Raw genomic sequence first — 16,367 nt, 5'->3', positions numbered from 1 at the left:
TCTTGAGGGGGCGGAGTCATTACATCACAAGCTCTGACAAACTGTTCTGAAAGCTGGAGCCGGCGCCAGGAGCTCATGACATCATAACCCCGCTCCCTCACAATGTCACGCCACACCCCCTCAATACAAGTCTATGGGAGGGGGTGTGGCAGCCGCCACACCCCCTCCCATAGACTTGCATTGAGGGGGCGGGTGGGTGTGACGTCATGAGGGGGCGGGGTTATTACATCACAAGCTCTGACAAACTGTTCTGAACGCTGGAGCCGGCGCCAGGAGCTCATAACATCATAACCCCGCTCCCTCATGATGTCACGCCACACCCCCTCAATGCAAGTCTATGGGAGCGGGGGCGTGGCAGCCACCACGCCCCCTCACATAGACTTGCATTGAGGGGGCGGGTGGGTGTGACGTCATGAGGGGGCGGGGTTATTACATCACAAGCTCTGACAAACTGTTCTGAACGCTGGAGCCGGCGCCAGGAGCTCATAACATCATAACCCCGCTCCCTCATGATGTCACGCCACACCCCCTCAATGCAAGTCTATGGGAGGGGGTGTGGCAGCCGCCACACCCCCTCCCATAGACTTACATTGAGGGGGCGGGTGGGTGTGACGTTTGTTCCAAACGCTGAGAAGCATAGTACCCCTTTAAGCATCACAACGTACAATTTAAACAATGATAAAATCCCGTCTTCACACTTCATGATGCAGAGTCGGGAAGACTCTGCATCATTATACCCTGTGATTACTTCTCTTTTTTACAAAAAAGTACTAGACAATTCTATTTAATACAAGAGAAATGTGAGGAGAAGCGACAGGGTGCAGGTCTACCCTTGTGTGCCGCTGCTCTTTTATGTATCGTCATAGCAGAGAGCTCCAAGTTTTCTACTGTCAGGATAATCAAACACAGGTTTTTGCGTAGACTCGGCGAAGCCTCTCTTATAGAATCTCCTTCTTCATGTCCTCTAATATCACCACCATATTCTGTCAGGAAGATGAAAGGACGGACGGGTGAGGAAATAGTCTTTTCAAACATTTGATACATTCCACAGCACAAACCATCATCTCCTTACCTGTCTGTTGAAAGCTTTAGCCATTTGTGAGATGCCTATTCCATACTGCGGAAAAAAGAGAGAGAGAGAGAACCTTATCTTAACCTTTCAGTCTGATAGCTGCCGCGCAGAATACAATTTCTCCCAGCGCTTTTTCGTACCTCATTTGTGATGCTGCAGTCGGCACCGTTTTCTATTAGTAAACGGACCAAGCGTTCATGGTTATTTAACGTTGCAACCTGGAAAAAAAAAACACACAGGGTGAAAAATTAATTCTTAACAAAACCTTGGGTGATAATTGGGTTCTCTGTACTGAATGCAGCAAAAAAAAAAGCTGAACAAGGCGCATGTTCTGCCGCCCGGCAACAATCCACAATCTAATTTCCCAGATGTAAACACAGAATCACATTCATATCAATCATATACAGTGATCCCTCAACTTACAATGGCCTCAACATACAATAGTCTTTTATGGGCCATTGTAAGTTGAAACCAGACTCAACATACAATGTTACGGACAGTCCAGATCTGTGAAACGTGTCAATGGCTGGAAGAACCGACCAATCAGAATGGGCATTCACTGGTAAAACCCCTGTATTACTGAAGCGTATGCACTGACTGATGTCTGGTAGCGCCCCCTACAGTACAGGGAGGTATTACATGTTCTGTACTCTTTACCTGTTCCAGGGTTAGCTGCTCCTCTGGACACCAGGTGAGGGCGACTCCATGTTACTTTTTTAGGACACTGTGTACTGTACAGGACCCCGAAGAAGCTCCTGCCCTCTACATAAACCAGTGTTTCCCAAGCAGGGTGCCCCCAGCTGTTGCAAAACTACAACTCCCAGCATGCCCGGACAGCCTTTGGTTGTCCGGGCATGCTGGGAGTTGTAGTTTTGCAACAGCTAGAGGCTCCATACTTGGGAAACACTGACAGACAGTGATTACAGCTCCCAGCAGATCTTTCTTACTTTTACATGTAAGGATTTTCTTTATCTATATTAGTTATCTACTTATTTTTCTTTAATTCTCACTTTTTCCTATTTTTGGATGACATTTTGGTGCCTTTAGAACCAATTACCAGGTTTCCATAGAGTTCTGGTCTCAACATACAATGGTTTCAACATACAATGGTCGTCCCGGAACCAATTAATATTGTAACTTGAGGGACCACTGTATATGCTATATTATTTATATTATATTATTTGCAGTGAATAGTATTATATCCTTATATATTATTTACTTATTTATCTTAATTTAAGCATTAATATGTGTATCTTATTATACAAAAAAAAAAATGTTTTTATCATATATAAAAATTTTTTTTTTTAAGTATCCCCTATCTGCACGATAGGCAATACATGTCAGAATCCGGGGGGTCCGACCACTGGGACCACCAATGATCTCCCGCACGGGCCCCGGCTTTCTGCATGAATGAAGTGTGCTGACCATGGTGCGAAACGTTGGCTGACACACACCCTCCATGCATCTCTATGTGAGAGCCGGAAATACAGCATTTGTGTATAGGGGAAACGTTTTTATACTGGACTACTCCTTTAAGAATTTATATGTGTATCTTTATATACTAATATTTATTTATGTTAATTTAAGTATTCATATTTGTATGTATCTTTTTATACTAATATTTATTTATCTTAATTTAAGTATTTATATGTGTATGTATCTTTTTATACTAATATTTATTTATCTTAATTTAAGTATTCATATGTGTATGTATCTTTTTATACTAATATTTATTTATCTTAATTTAAGTATTTATATGTGTGTTTCTTTTTATACTAATATTTATTTATCTTAATTTAAGTATTTATATGTGTATGTATCTTTTTATACTAATTATTTAACATAATTAAACAATGAAACATAATTTGAGTATTTGAAAACGAATATATCTTTTTATGCTAATATTTATTTCTGTATTTATTTATTTTTATTTATCTTTAACTATTTCTATGTGCATGTATCTTTTTATACTAATATTTATTTAATTAATTTATTTAATTATTATATTTATATGTGTATTTCTTATTTGACTACTATTTATTTATCTTAATTTAAGTATTTATATGTGTATATCTTTTTATACTAATTATTTAATTATTTATTTAACATTATTAAAGTATTCGAACATGAATATATCTTTTTATGCCAATATTTATTTATGTATTTATTTATTTTTATTTATTTATTTATCTTAATTAAAGGGGTATTCCAGGAAAAAAACTTTTTTTTATCTATATATATATATATATATATATATATATATATATATATATATATATATATATCTCAACTGGCTCCAGAAAGTTAAACAGATTTGTAAATTACTTCTATTAAAAAAATCTTAATCCTTTCAGTACTTATGAGCTTCTGAAGTTAAGGTTGTTCTTTTCTGTCTAAGTCCTCTCTGATGACACCTGTCTCGGGAAACGCCCAGTTTAGAAGCAAACCCCCATAGCAAACCTCTTCTAAACTGGGCGTTTCCCGCGACAGGTGTCATCAGAGAGGACTTAGACAGAAAAGAACAACCTTAACTTCAGAAGCTCATAAGTACTGAAAGGATTAAGATTTTTTAATAGAAGTAATTTACAAATCTGTTTAACTTTCTGGAGCCAGTTGATATATATGAAAAAGTTTTTTTCCTGGAATACCCCTTTAACTATTTTTATGTGTATGTATCTTTTTATACTAATATTTATTTAATTATTTAATTTCTTTATTTAATTATTATATTTATGTGTATGTCTTATTTGACTATTATTTATTTATATTTATATGTGTATCTTTTTATACTAATATTTATTTATTCATTTATTATTATTTATTACATTACAAATACACCCTAGCCCTTCTCTACCTTACTTGCCTTCCCGGAGAAGGTGGCCCTGCCATTTACTTTCGCAGATGAGATTGACATCAGACACGTATAAAATGTTAATAACGTATCGGTAAATGTCACATCGTGTGTTACTTTCATGTATCTTTTATGGCCTTTACCTCTGTCAGTACCAGTCAGTATAAGAATTCACGTGCAAATTTGTTGCAAAAAGTGGATCTTCAAGCCACATTCAGATGATTGGAAATTTCTGCAACAAATCTGCCATGTTTAAATTACTTAAAATACCATTAATTGTGTTTTCCCCCCTAATTGATCGTATTGTCTCCATCTCACGACCTTCCCACAATGCTCCCTTATGAGTGTGATATAACAGCTCAGTCCATACCATCAGGGAACTCTTCCCATCCTTATCCTTTGCATTGACATCTGCGCCAGCGGCAATTAAACGCTGAGCGACATCAGCGTTTCCGGTTACTGCTGAAACTCGCATTAGTGGAGTCCAATGTGAACATGAATCTTTAACATCAACCTAAAATATACATATATTTAATAGTGATAGGTGAAGCAACACCAGGAAGATTAAAGGGGTACTCCAGTGGAAAACTATTTTTTCCAAAGCAACTGGTACCAGAAAGTTAAACAGATCTGTAAATTACTTCTATTAAAAAATCTTAATCCTTCCAGTACTTATCAGCTGCTGTATACCACAGAAGAAGTCGAGTTGTTCTTTTCTGCCTGACCCCATTGCTCTCTGCTGACACCTCTGTCCATGTTAGGAACTGTCCTAGCTGACTGTCATGCATGCAGGGAAGTGGGTTGGAGGGGGAGCCCTACCTTTTTGCACCAGAGAATAAAAGCATTTTTCTACATTATGGAATCACAGACAGATCTATAAAAAGGTACCATGTGTCTCCTTGCCCTAATAGCTATCTAACAGTGTTAGAAGTTTGGAACATAAAAGTCAAGGGGTTGAAGCTGAGCTGCTCAAGGGCCACAGCTTGACACACCTACTCTTTTGCCTTGCACTCCCAGCCCCTTGAGTGATATACAAAGCTCTGTACATCAGTCAAGGCGGGGCATGGAGATGAGGACAAGCTAGAAGGTGTGACAAGCTGTGGCACCTGAGCAGCTTGGCTCCACCTCCTTGACACTCTGAGAAATAAAAAGGTGATTTTATTGGGAACTCTAACACTGTGTCTACCCCACTGTGTCTATCCTACTGTGTCTACAGGTCTAAGCCTTAAAGGGGTATTCCAGGCAAAATCTTTTTTTATATATATCAACTGGCTCCGGAAAGTTAAACAGATTTGTAAATTACTTCTATTAAAAAATCTTAATCCTTCCAATAGTTATTAGCTTCTGACGTTTTCTGTCTAACTGCTCAATGATGGTGTCACGTCCCGGGAGCTGTGCATGATGGGAGAATATCCCCATAGGAACTGCACAGCTCCCGGGACGTGAGTCATCAGAGAGCAGTTAGACAGAAAACAACAACTCAACTTCAGAAGCTAATAACTAGTGGAAGGATTAAGATTTTTTAATAGAAGTAATTTACAAATCTGTTAAACTTTCCGGAGCCAGTTGATACATAAAAAAAAGTTTTGGCCTGGAATACCCCTTTAAATACAGACAACAGATTCCCTTTTATCTTTAAAGGGGTACGGCGGTGGAAAACTTTTTTTTTTTAAATCAACTGGTGCCAGAAAGTTAAGCAGATTTGTAAATTACTTCTATTAAAAAAATCTTAATCCTTCCAGTAGTTATTAGCGGCTGTATACTACAGAGGAAATTATTTTCTTTCTGGATTTCTTTTCTGTCATGACCACAGTGCTCTCTGCTGACACCTCTGTCCATTTTAGGAACTGTCCAACGCAGCATATGTTTGCTACGGGGATTTTCTCCTGCTCTAGACAGTTCCTGACATGGACAGAGGTGTCAGCAGAGAGCACTGTGGTAAGGACAAAAAAAAGAAATCCAAAAAGAAAAGAATTTCATATGTAGTATACAGTCGCTAATAAGTACTGGAAGGATTAAGATTTTTTTTTAATAGAAGTAATTTGCAAATCTGTTTAACTTTCTGGCATCAGTTGATTTAAAAAAAAACAAAAAACGTTTTCCACCGGAGTACCCCTTTAAATCATGAATGCTAATAGGCTGGATAACCCCTTTAAAGACAAAATGTTGGCACTCTACCTCACAGCCGTCACCAATCATCCAATCAATTAGTTTTACATTGCCTCCATCCACTGCCCAGTGCATGGCTGTACATCCGCCCTTATCCCGGCTCTCCCAAGATGCTCCTTGTTTTCTTAAAAACTGTATAATATCCAGGTGTCCAGCGAAACAAGCCAACATTAGACTGCAAAGAGAGAGTCAGAAGACCATGAAGGAGTAAATAATTTTACAGCATTTAAGGGGTTTATACAACAAGAGGGGAAAAAGGGGGACATCTGTTAAAAAAAAAACTCTCATCTAACATCTTCAGAATTCAGTTGGCTTAAAGGGGTTATCCAGGCAAAAACTTTTTTATATATATCAACTGGCTCCGGAAAGTTAAACAGATTTGTAAATTACTTATATTAAAATTTTTTAATCCTTCCAATAGTTATTAGCTTCTGAAGTTGAGTTGTTGTTTTCTGTCTAACTGCTCAATGATGACTCACGTCCCGGGAGCTGTGCAGTTCCTATGGGGAAATTTTCCCATCATGCACAGCTCCCGGGACGTGACATCATCTTTGAGCAGTTAGACAGAAAACTTCAGAAGCTAATAACTATTGGAAGGATTAAGATTTTTTAATAGAAGTAATTTACAAATCTGTTTAACTTTCTGGAGCCAGTTGATATATATAAAAAAGTTTTTGCCTGGAATACCCCTTTAATGGTAAGTCCCAGGTCCACCCACACATCTGATGACCTGAACTGACTGCTGTGAGTCAGGAACTTGCAGTCATAATATGGATGCAACAACGCATCCCTATTACGTCCCGTCCCCTCAATGCAAGTCTATGGGAGGGGGCGTGACAGCCATCACGCCCCCTCCCATAGACTTGCATTGAGCAGGCGGGGTGTGATGTCATGAGTAGTGTTGGGCACGAATATTTGCATTTCAAATTTTTATCCCGAATTCGTGAATATTGCAAATATATTCACTAAATATTCGAAATTGCGAATATTTGCTTTTTTTTCTGCATTTTTGTGAATATTCGCATATTCCTTCTCTTCACTTGTGGGCCAATTAGAATGATGCAAATACACTTGTCAGAGGTTATCAACAACATCCCTAGCAACCAATAGTAAAGTTGCCCACCCCCTCACTGTTTTCTTCCTCGAATACGCGAATATGTAAATATAACGAATACGCAAAATTAGCGAATATAGGACGAATATTCGTCTATATATTCGCGAGATATCGCAAATTCGAATATGGGCAATGCCGCTCATCACTAGTCATGAGGGGGCGGGGCTATGACGTCACGAGCTCCCAGCTCCAGTGTTCGGAACAGTTTGTTCCAAACGCTGAGCAGCGGAGTACCCCTTTAAGGTTTTTCATGACAACCTATTCCTACGGAGCACAACGCAAGCAGCGGCATCCACTGTTACTTTAGTTACAATTCTAATGTGAATGATTCATCCAGAGAACAAACTTTTCTATCATATATACAGTGTTTGGAATCCACTTTTTATCATTGAAGTTAAATTGGCACCATGGCCTCCCCTTTGTCTCCCTCCTCATCCACATTAAAACAGATACTGGTCAGATTTTGCAGATCCCCTTGTAACATCAGCCTTAGCAGCTCTTCATGCCAGTCTCCTATACGCTGCAATATTTTTATTTTTGCATTAAAGGGTACCTCTCATCAAATAAACTTTTGATATATTTTAGATTAATGAATGTTGAATAACTTTCCAATAGCATGTTAATGAAAAATACGCTTCTTTCTATTGTATTTTTCCTGATCAGTCCTGTCAGCAAGCATTTCTGACTCATGCTGGAGTCCTAAACACTCAGAGCTGCCAGCCTGCTTTGTTCACAGCCAAACAGGCTGTGAACAAAGCAGGCTGGCAGCTCTGAGTGTTCTCCTTTGTGAACAAAGCAGACTGGCAGCTCGTAGTGTTTAGGACTCCAGCATGAGTCTGAAATGCTTGCTGCCAGGACTGGTAGGGAGACCCCTAGTGGTCATTTCTTCAAAGTGGAAAGTTAAATAGAAAGAAGCATATTTCTTAATAACATGCAATTGTAAAGTTATTCTGCATACATTAATCTATAATACGACTATGGTACGACTAAGGCTACGTACTGTGGCCGAAACGCGTCACCTGTTCTCCATGTTGGCTGATTGCTAAATAAAGTACCAAGTATTGCTTGACTTGCCACGCTGGACTTTCTCTTCATTTCTCCATTAATCTATAATATATCAAAAGTTTTTTTGATGAGAGGTACCCTTTAAATGAATGCAGCGGTCATCCTGCCGAAATAGGAAAAAATATTCCTTCTGCCAGAAAGATAAAGGGTTTTTACTAAGGTAAAAAAAAAAAAAAAACAACAACAACAACAATCGTGTGCATCAGTTTCCTTGTGGCTGATGAATCAAATAACAGGTTTGCATTGACTTTGACAGAGCATGAAGAGGAGTGAATGCAGAGCGTTCTTCTTTTGGCCACGTTCACTGTCACTTGTTTATATAACACCTTATGGAGAATAATCGCCGAGGACACGACGGGCCATTAATGTGAGCTAAACACGCGGAGCGCTGGTGCTGAGCGGACTCAGCTGTGTGCTCGGCCTGGTTCACATTGTTCTAACCCAGTGCTCCCTCAGCAGATTTATTCAGACAGGTGAACTGCAGCACATGGCTATTATATAACAGGCTCTTCCAGGCACTGAACTATATTTTTATGTAAAGTACTTATGGGTATGAAAAAAAAAAAAACAACTCAAAACAGCAATTTTACACGAGTGTTAGATATAAAGTAGCCAGGAATGTTGCAAGTATCCTGCAGATTTGGGTCTTTCCCCTAACAATAAAAGACACTTACACTAAAAGTCTAAATGTGTTGAGGTCACCAATATCCAATATGGTGTAAGGATTCCACCTTGGGGATAGCTTTGGGATCGTCCTGGACACTGCCACGGGACACGTTAACTCTCAATAAATGGGCAGACAACAGTTCATGATGCAAGTCTGGCACCCCGCCAGCTTTAGTTATACAGATTGCAGGAAAAACAAAGAAAATGCAGGAACAAAATAAAATCTTAGACTTCTGGTCACTGACTACACTTATCAGCATGCCCTGACTAACAGGGACGTGCACAGACATTTTGGAGGGCAGGGGCTCAAATAAAAAAAAAGGCACTATAAAAAATAGCATATTTTTTTATAATATACATTTTTTTTGTAAATAGCGGTCAAAACAAAAATGATACTGATAAAAACTTCAGATCACGGCGCAAAAAATGAGCCCTCATACCGCGCTATATGCCGAAAAATAAAAAACTTTTAGGGGTCAGAAGATGACAATTTTAACCCCTTAAGGACTCAGGGTTTTTCCGTTTTCGCACTTTCGTTTTTTTCCTCCTTACCTTTTAAAAATCATAACCCTCTCAATTTTCCACCTAAAAATCCATATTATGGCTTATTTTTTGCGTCGCCAATTCTACTTTCCAGTGACATTAGTCATTTTACCCGAAAATTTACGGCGAAACGGAAAAAAAAATCATTGTGCGACAAAATCGAAGAAAAAACACCATTTTGTAACTTTTGGGGGCTTCTTTTTCTACGCAGTGCATATTTCGGTAAAAATGACACCTTATCATTATTCTGTAGGTCCATACGGTTAAAATGATACCCTACTTATATAGGTTTGATTTTGTCGCATTTCTGGAAAAAATCATAACTACATGCAGGAAAATTTATATGTTTAAAAATGTCATCTTCTGACCCCTATAACTTTTTTATTTTTCCACGTACAGGGCGGTATGAGGGCTCTTTTTTGCGCCGTGATCTGACGTTTTTATCGGTATGATTTTTGTTTTGATCGGACTTTTTGATCACTTTTTATTCATTTTTTAATGGTATAAAAAGTGACCAAAATACGTTTTTTTGGACTTTGGAATTTTTTTGCGCGTACGCCATTGACCGTGCGGTTTAATTAATGATATATTTTTATAGTTTGGACATTTACGCACGCGGTGATACCACATATGTTTATTTATTTTTTTATTTACACTGTTTTACTTTTTATGGGAAAAGGGGGGTGATTCAAACTTTTATTAGGGAAGGGGTTAAATGACCTTTATTAACACTTTAAAAAAAAAAATTTTTTTTGCAGTGTTATAGGTCCCATATGGACCTATAACACTGCACACACTGATCTCCTATGCTGATCACTGGCGTGTATTAACACGCCTGTGATCAGTGTTATCGACGCTCGACTGCTCCTGCCTGGATCTCAGGCACGGAGCAGTCATTAGTTGATCGGACACCGAGGAGGCAGGTAAGGGCCCTCCCGGTGTCCTGTAAGCTGTTCGGGACGCCGCGATTTCACCGCGGCGGTCCTGAACAGCCCGACTGACTAGCCGGGATACTTTCCCTTTAGAGATACTTTCCCTAAAGGGTTAATACCGCACATTGCCGCGATCGGCGATGTGTGGTATTAGCCGCGGGTCCCGGCCGTTGAGCGCCGGGACCGATGCGATGTGATGTGGGGTCGCAGCGCGACCCCGCTTCATATCACGGGAGCCGGCGCAGGACGTAAATATACGTCCTGCGTCGTTAAGGGGTTGAACACGAATTTTGGTGCATGTAGATATAATTTTTTTAAAGTAGAAAAATAAAATAAAACCTATATAAATTGGATATCCTTGTAACCGTATGGACCTACAGAATAAAAATAAAGTGTCATTTTTACCGAAAAGTGCACTGCGAAGAATCAGAAGCCCCCAAAAGTTACAAAATTGCTGTTTTGTTTTTACTTTTGCCCCACAAATATTTTTCTGGTTTTGCCATAGAGTTTGTGGTGAAATGATTGAAGTCATTACAAAGTACGATTTCTGATGCAAAAACAAGCCCTTATATGGGTACATAGGCGGGAAATGGAAAACGTTATGATTTTTAGAATGTGAGGAGGAAAACACGAACGTGAAAAAATTACTTCTGTAGTTCTATTCTTTTATTTTGTTCTGGGAATGTTTGATTCAGAGTTTGCCAACCAGGGTGTCTTCAGCTGTTGCAAAACTCGTCTGGGCATGCTGGGAGTTGTAGTTTTGCAACAGCTGGAGACACCCTGGTTGGGAAACACTGGTTTGGTTATAGGCCATTATATGCTTGATCTCCTCAAAATCATACCCCCCCCCCCCCCCGCCTCCACCCAAACTTATCTCAACTACAACCACCAGTATGTAAAGGAACATAGCTCTACTACAACCACCAGTATGTAAAGGAACATAGCACGACTACAACCACCAGTATGTAAAGGAACATAGCTCTACTACAACCACCAGTATGTAAAGGAACATAGCACGACTACAACCACCAGTATGTAAAGGAACATAGCTCTACTACAACCACCAGTATGTAAAGGAACATAGCATGACTACAACCACCAGTATGTAAAGGAACATAGCATGACTACAACCACCAGTATGTAAAGGAACATAGCTCTACTACAACCACCAGTATGTAAAGGAACATAGCACTACTACAACCACCAGTATGTAAAGGAACATAGCACGACTACAACCACCAGTAGTATGTCCCTGGTGTTGGGTGATAGGAGTCCCACATCCCTTAATATAAATATGTGTGTGTGTGTGTTTCCCAACCAGAGTGCTTTCAGCAGTTGCAACAGCTGGAGGCACTCTGGTTGTGAGACATTGATAAATACACACACATGCATAAATCAGTGTTTCACTACCAGGGTAACTCTATCTGTTGCAAAACTACAACTCCCAGCATGGCCAGACAGCCTATACAGCTGGCCGCACCCTGGTTGGGAAACACTGATTACAGACAAATATAAAAACTTATATACACAAACATTAGTGTACTTCAGGGGCGCCATGCGATTTGTGACCAACACTGCAATAAGTGCTGCATCAATCCTGGGCCTTGTTGGCCTAGTGACAGATACAACACTGCATATAACATACATAAAATACTATACATATACACACTTACATACACATACTCACACATATACCATACATGCTGTACATACACACTATACACAAAGGCTTCACAGACATGTTCACACAATACATCTGCACACTATATATGAATACACTCACTGTTATAGGAAGCTGGCTGGGTGCAGGGAATTCTTCAGTAACTGGATGTTCAGCAGGACTCTGTGCTTCCTGGTCCCTGCAGACTCAGCCGACAGGAAGTTACACTGTGCGAGATCGTTCAGCAACAGAACAGGAGGAGGGGGGCGGCTTGTTAAAGGAGTCGAGCATCTCCCTGCCAGTGCCAGCGCTATACAAGTGACCCCTGCAGAGAGGTAGCACCTCTATAGAGTGAGCAGACTCACTTTGTCTACCAGTTTTGCAAAAATAAAAAAAGGGCATTAAAGAAGCAAGGGCAAAAAGGGCAGGGGCTGAAGCCCCCTTTGAACCCTATGTGTGCACGTCCCTGCTGACTAATAACTGGTGAGCTACCCTAAGCCAGCAAAACATGTGCCTCCTGCAACCTGTTGCTCACAGTTCACACCAGTTCTTGGACCACTCACAGCTCCGGCTGTGTGTTTCCGCAACAGGGCCCATGTCTCCTCCTTACAGCCAGCCTGCTGTTTCCTAGGTAGAGCCCAGATCACACTGAGTCTCTTCCTTATAAAGACCTCCCCTGTCTGCTGACTCATTAATTAGGCCCCAGGTGAAGGTTTCTCTAAAGTGAGCGAAGGAAATACACCCTTTCCTTGCCACTTTATCACAATGGATACACAAAAATAACGTATCTCTTTTCATAACAGAACACCTTTAAAATTATGTACACATATAACACCCAGAGACCACATCTGGAACCTGTTCCCTATGACAGTAGTCCTATTTAAGAGTAAGGCTGGGTTCACGGTGCAGAATTTCTGGGCGGAAGGAGATCTCGCAGGCGACGCTAGGACCGAGCGGACTGCATTGCTGCCCCCATAGATGGCAATGCATTTCTGGATGGATCTTTTGGGAGATCTGCTCAGAAATGCATTGCCGTCTATGGGGACAGCAATGCAGTCCACATGGTCCTTGTGCCGCTGGCTCGATCTCCGGTAGAAATTCCGCAGTATGAACCCAGCCTTAGAGTCTATTCACACAGCAGAATTTCCGCTTGTGGAGTTCCGCCTCAAATTAAAGCCCATAGACGTCTATGGGATTCTGCACTCCCATTCACACTTCCGAATTTCCGCTTGCGGAATGTCGCTAGCGGAAATTCAGAAGTGTGTATGGGAGTGCGGAATCCTATAGAAGTCTATGGACTATAATTTGAGGCAGAATTCCGCAAGCGGAAATTCTGCCGTGTGAATAGACCCTTAGGCTGGGTTCATACTGCGGAATTTCTGGGCAGAATTTCTGCCGGAGAATGAGCAGGCGGCGCTAGGACCGAGCACACTGCATTGCTGCTCCCATAGACTGCAATGCAATTCAGGGTGGATCTTTTGGGAGATCTGCTCAGAAATGCATTGCCATCTATGGGGACGGCAATGTAGTCCACGCGGTGCTAGTGCTGCCAACTCGATCTCCGGCAGAAATTAGGCCCAGAAATTCCACAGTGTGAACCTAGCCTAAGGCTGGGTTCATACTGCGGAATCTCCGGGCAGAAAATTTCCGCCCAGAGATTCCAAGTGCGGCCAGCGCCAACTGAATCAGTGAGCACTAGGACCATGTGGACACTGCAGTCTCCAATAAATTGCAATGTGTTCCGCCAGTATTTCCACCTGAAGAATGAGCAACACCATTCTTCAGGCAGAAATTTCCAAGCGGATTTTCCGTTCACAAATTCCGAAGTGTGAATATGGGAACGGAAAACCATTCACTACACTATGCATTTTAGTAAGCGGAATTTCTGCCTGGAATTTCAAAACGGAATTGCAGGCGGAAATTCCATAGTGTGAACCTAGCCTTATTCAAGTGATTTTATATTTGTCTTGGGGTGCTTTAAAAAATACAAAAAAAACAACCAACCATTCTCACCTGTCCTAATCCCTCGCTCCTGCAGTTTCGACAATTCCTGCTTCCTGCAGCTCCCCGCTTCCTCTGATGTGCTGTCCCTACAGGGACCACCCGCTTAGCTCCTCTCTGGCATACAGATGTATGATTAGCAGAGCGCTTGCCTGCAGGTGATCTACGCTATTGGCACAGTGTGCCACGGGAAGTATGTAGAGGAGCAGGGACTCCTGTCATTAGTACGACTCCCTGCTCCTGTGCACTGAGCGATGAAGCACACAGTACTGTATGTCTAGACCCAGCGTATACAGTGGGGGAGCAATGAGACATACAGCATCGCCCAGGGATTTAGCTATAGCGGTAGCAGTCGCACCGGGACCCCAGTGCCTAAGAGGGCCCCAAAGCACATCTGCCCCATAAGAGGCCAGTATAATATTTGGCACATGGGGCCCTGTTACAGATTTAGCATCAGGGCCCAGAAGGTACAAGCTATGCCTCTGGCGTCGCCTCTCAGCTCTGGGCTACTGTACATATTTATTTGGCTTGGTGCAGAGCGTCTGGACCCAGTGTATGTTGTGAGTCAGCAGCTAGACAAACAGCATCACCTCTCAGCTCTGGGCTACCGTACATACCGTGTTTCCCCGAAAATACACCCTACCCCGAAAATAAGCCCTAGCTGGATTATCGGGGTGGGCTGCAATATAAGCACCTAGGCCAGTGGTCTTCAATCTGCGGACCTCCAGATGTTGCAAAACTACAACTCCCAGCATGCCCGGACAGCCGTTGGCTGTCCGGGCATGCTGGGAGTTGTAGTTTTGCAACATCTGGAGGTCCTCAGGTTGAAGAGCACTGATCTACGCAATGCCTGGGCTGCAAATATAAAAAAACAAACTTTAACTTACCTTCGTCCTCCGTTCACCCGTTGCTAAGGAACCGACATCACTGTTCTCCGTTGCTCAGTTCCTGGTGTTGTGACGTCACAGAGCCGTCAGCCTATCACCGGCCGATGTCCCGCCTCAGCCGATGATAGGCTGAGCGCATTGTCATGTAAGGAGTCGGCCGGCTTCTTACATGACAGTGGGCTCAGCCTATCATCGGCCGAGGCGGGACATCACTGCGGCCGGTGATAGGCTGGAGGCTCTGTGACGTTCCCATCCCCAGGACCGCAGTAAGAACAACAGAGGGACCATGAGGCCGGTTCCTTAGCAATGCGGGAACGGAGGACTAAGGTAAGTTAAAGTTTGTTTTTTAATATTTGCAGCCCGGGCACAGGAATACTTAACTGCTCTTTGGCGCAAAGGTATTGGCCAGTGTTTAGAAGTATAGAGGTGTGTGCTACATAGAAAACATTCAGGTGTATATGTGGGCCCTTCATGCTCAAGCTACTTTACAAGTACAGCGCAGCGGCTGATAATTATTTGGCAGGGGGGGAGAGAAGCAGCGCTCGCGGGTGACATACGGTACGATTAGCCCCCCGATGTGGGGTGCAGCGCTGGGCTGATAAACCGGCGGGGGGGCGGGGATGTTGGGGGGCAGAGCTGCGCCAGTCACATGTAAATAAATAAGCCCTACCCTGAAAATAGGCCCTAGTGTGTTTTTGGTGACTAAAATTAATATAATATTATTTTCGGAGAAACACGGTATTTTTTGAGCTTGGTGCAAAGTACCTGTTCTGGCATATATAGCCAGTGAGCAGCGAGGCATACAGCATCACCCCTCAGCTCTTGGCCACTACACACATTCATTGGGCTGGGTGCAGAGCACCTGGCCTAGCATATGTGGTGAATAAGCAGCGATGCATGCAGGCATCACCTCTCAGGACTGGGGAAATCTACACATTCATTGGGCTGGGTGCAGAGCACCTGGCCTAGCATATGTGGTGAATAAGCAGCGATGCATACAGGCATCACCTCTCAGGACTGGGGAAATCTACACATTCATTGGGCTGGGTGCAGAGCACTTGGCTTAGCATATGTGGTGAGTAAGCAGCGATGCATGCAGCATCACTTTACAGCTCTGGACCACAGAGTGCCTGACAGGACACCGCTCACCTCGGAGCTGCCATACACATTCTATGGATCACTGCTCATGTACTGTACACCTGTCTAGTTTGTACCCACATGGCGCCTAGATGCTGTACTACTGTCCTGATGTTAGCAGTGGGTACATTTGTAAATGTCTTTCTTTAACCACATTTATTATGTGTTTTATATGCTTTTTAGACTCTTTTGCGCTTTGTCCAAAAAGGAGATTTGATTTGCGGTCAGGGCCAGGCAAAATCTTATTCTGCCACCCTCTTGACTCCACCC

At 42.1% G+C, this 16,367-nt stretch overlaps 1 protein-coding gene across 4 annotated transcripts in view; it reads right to left on the bottom strand.

Moving 5' to 3' along the window:
* Window positions 1–425: 425 nt before the first annotated feature.
* FANK1 (fibronectin type III and ankyrin repeat domains 1) overlaps window positions 426–16,367 on the bottom strand; it is a 136,067-nt gene continuing 120,125 nt past the window's right edge. For 2 of the 4 annotated variants that reach the window (XM_056532996.1, XM_056532998.1), the window contains 5 exons: window positions 6,102–6,267; window positions 4,294–4,437; window positions 1,213–1,290; window positions 1,073–1,117; window positions 426–983 (listed from right to left, as the gene is read on the bottom strand). In XM_056532996.1, the coding sequence (XP_056388971.1) occupies window positions 939–983; window positions 1,073–1,117; window positions 1,213–1,290; window positions 4,294–4,437; window positions 6,102–6,267 (478 nt within the window). In that variant the 3' untranslated portion in view covers window positions 426–938. The remainder of the gene's footprint in view (window positions 984–1,072; window positions 1,118–1,212; window positions 1,291–4,293; window positions 4,438–6,101; window positions 6,268–16,367) is intronic. The other 2 variants (XM_056532994.1, XM_056532995.1) reach the window with 2 other exon arrangements.

The sequence above is a fragment of the Hyla sarda genome, chromosome 7 (assembly GCF_029499605.1).
Source record: "Hyla sarda isolate aHylSar1 chromosome 7, aHylSar1.hap1, whole genome shotgun sequence".
NCBI classification, from domain to species: Eukaryota; Metazoa; Chordata; class Amphibia; order Anura; family Hylidae; genus Hyla; species Hyla sarda.
Note: the sequence above shows the minus strand (reverse complement) of the source record. Positions and strands in the feature narration are given on the sequence as shown.